This window comes from Bison bison, unplaced genomic scaffold, assembly GCF_000754665.1.
Source record: "Bison bison bison isolate TAMUID 2011002044 unplaced genomic scaffold, Bison_UMD1.0 scf7180017864306, whole genome shotgun sequence".
Lineage (NCBI taxonomy): Eukaryota > Metazoa > Chordata > Mammalia > Artiodactyla > Bovidae > Bison > Bison bison.
This window is the reverse complement of record NW_011494878.1, coordinates 578,843-580,892: the sequence shown is the minus strand read 5'-3', so window position 1 is coordinate 580,892 and position 2,050 is coordinate 578,843. Positions and strand designations below refer to the sequence as shown.

Below are 2,050 nucleotides of genomic sequence, written 5' to 3'. Positions count from 1 at the left end.
CATCTCCTGCATTGGCAGGTGGGTTTCTTTACCACTAGCGCCATCTGGGAAGCCCCAGTCGCAGCATGATGGGCCTCCAAACCAGCTCCCTGGCCGCATTGGGCGAGAGGAGGAACCTGCAGGCTGCCCTGGGCCCTGGCCAAGGTCCACACTTGGTTACTTTTCAGAAGCAGAAAAGGGGTAGTGGGGGCAGCTGGGAGTCAGCAAAACAAGGGACAGGGAGTTATGGACAGGAGTTGGCCAGGGAAACACTGGAGAATGTGGGTCAAGCCGGCAAGCTCTAGTTTTGGGGGAGGAGCGCCTTTGTTCAAACAAAATGTTAGGAAAGGGCTCTGCACTCAAAACCCAGGAACTCGGCTGGTCTGGCCGAAGTGCAGGTGAGAGTCGTTACTCCCCACCCATCCAGGCTCCTGCTCGCTCAGGCTCATGGTGCAGACTCCTCAGGTTGCTTACGGAGGCAGTCCTGGGGGCAGATGTTGAGGTCTCTGCTCTCCACAGCGTCACAGTGGCCATCGGGGCAGGTCCTGATGCTGGGGGAGCAGGTGGAGAAGTTCCTGGTGATCCCTACAACACAGAGCGGGCAGGTATGACCACAAGGGAGCAGCTGCCCTGTTCGGACTGCAGAGCCAGGAGGGTCGCACCCGAGGGCCTTCCAGGTCAACCCTGTACCCCACCCCATCCCCTACAAGGAAAAGCAAACTGAGATCTGAGCAAAGAAGAACCACACACAGAGCCCCACCAGCGGGGCATGCCTGAGGTGCAGGGCAGCCAGGATGGTGAGGGCCGGAGGAGCCAGGCAGTCCCAGAGCTGTGCCAGGGAGACCAGACGAGGCTGGGACCCTCTCTAGGCTGCAATGTGGGTGGAACCCTCTGATTGGTGGACCCAGCTGGCAGCCAGCCACTGTCCACACCCAAGCCTGCTCAGGTCCCTCCTATTTGGGTCCACGTCCCCTGGACTGGGACCTCCCGGGTACAGCCTCTCTGAAGACCATTTTGGATATTTTGAATTATTTTAAGGTTTGTGTTTTCATGAAGTAAAGCCAACTACAAATGACATGTCAACAGTGTAGCCTACCTTAATTCCTCCACTTCTTGGACGCACAGTAATATTACCAAGAGATCTTCGAAAAGGGTCTGTGAACTATGTGTCTAAAAGCATTGGGTGAATGGGGGGAAGAGTGGGGAGAAGGGATAGTCAGGGAGTTTGGGATATACATGTACACATGCTATATTTAAAATAACCAAAAAGAACCTACTGTATGGCACATGGAACTCTGCTCAATATTCTAAAAAAAGCCTCAATGGAAAAAAAATTTGAAAAAGAATATATACATGTGTATGTATAACTGAATCACTGTGCTGTAGACTGGAAACTAACACAACCTTCTTCATGAACTATGCTCCAATATAACATAAAAAGTTCAAAAAAAGAAGGCATTGGGTGAATACAGTGGCTCAGATAGTAAAGAGTCTGCCTGCAATGCTGGAGACCTGGGTTCAATCTCTGTCTGGCTTGGGACGATCCCTGGAGAAGGAACTGGCTACCACTCCAGCATTCTTGTCAGAAAATTCCATGGACAGAGGAGCCTGGCGGGCTGTAGTCCATGGAGTCGCAAAGAGTCAGACACGAGTGAGCGACTAACACTTTAACTTTCACATTCACAACTGCATGTGCATCTATGTGTACATGGGTAGAGAAATGAATATACACTTGTTAATTACCATCTGGTTTGGGCACCAATACAGAAATTCAGAATTTTAGAATAAAGTAAAAAAAAAACACACACATCTCAACTTTGGCCCCAACCTTCTCAAGTCTAGAGCAAGTTCAGGCTCAGGCGCCTGTGATCCCATTGGTGATAAACAGTTGGAAAGTTCCCTGCTCCCTGCACTTGTGACCATCGTCTCTTAGCATCAGGAGCCACGGCAGGGACCGAGCACAGGGGAAGACTCGATGGGCAGGGGTGGGAGGTGTCGCAGAGGCTGGCAGGGCCCGCACGCACAGACCCCACTCCCACTCAGCCCTCCTCACGCTCCCCACCCCCCCCCC

The 2,050-nt window shown here is 52.2% G+C and overlaps 1 protein-coding gene across 1 annotated transcript in view; it reads right to left on the bottom strand.

Annotated features, from left to right (window-relative positions):
- The window catches only part of RET (ret proto-oncogene), a 31,678-nt gene that overhangs the window by 13,919 nt on the left and 15,709 nt on the right, over window positions 1-2,050 (bottom strand). The window contains exon 9 of the mRNA XM_010852026.1: window positions 454-564. Coding sequence (XP_010850328.1) covers window positions 454-564 — 111 coding nt within the window. The remainder of the gene's footprint in view (window positions 1-453; window positions 565-2,050) is intronic.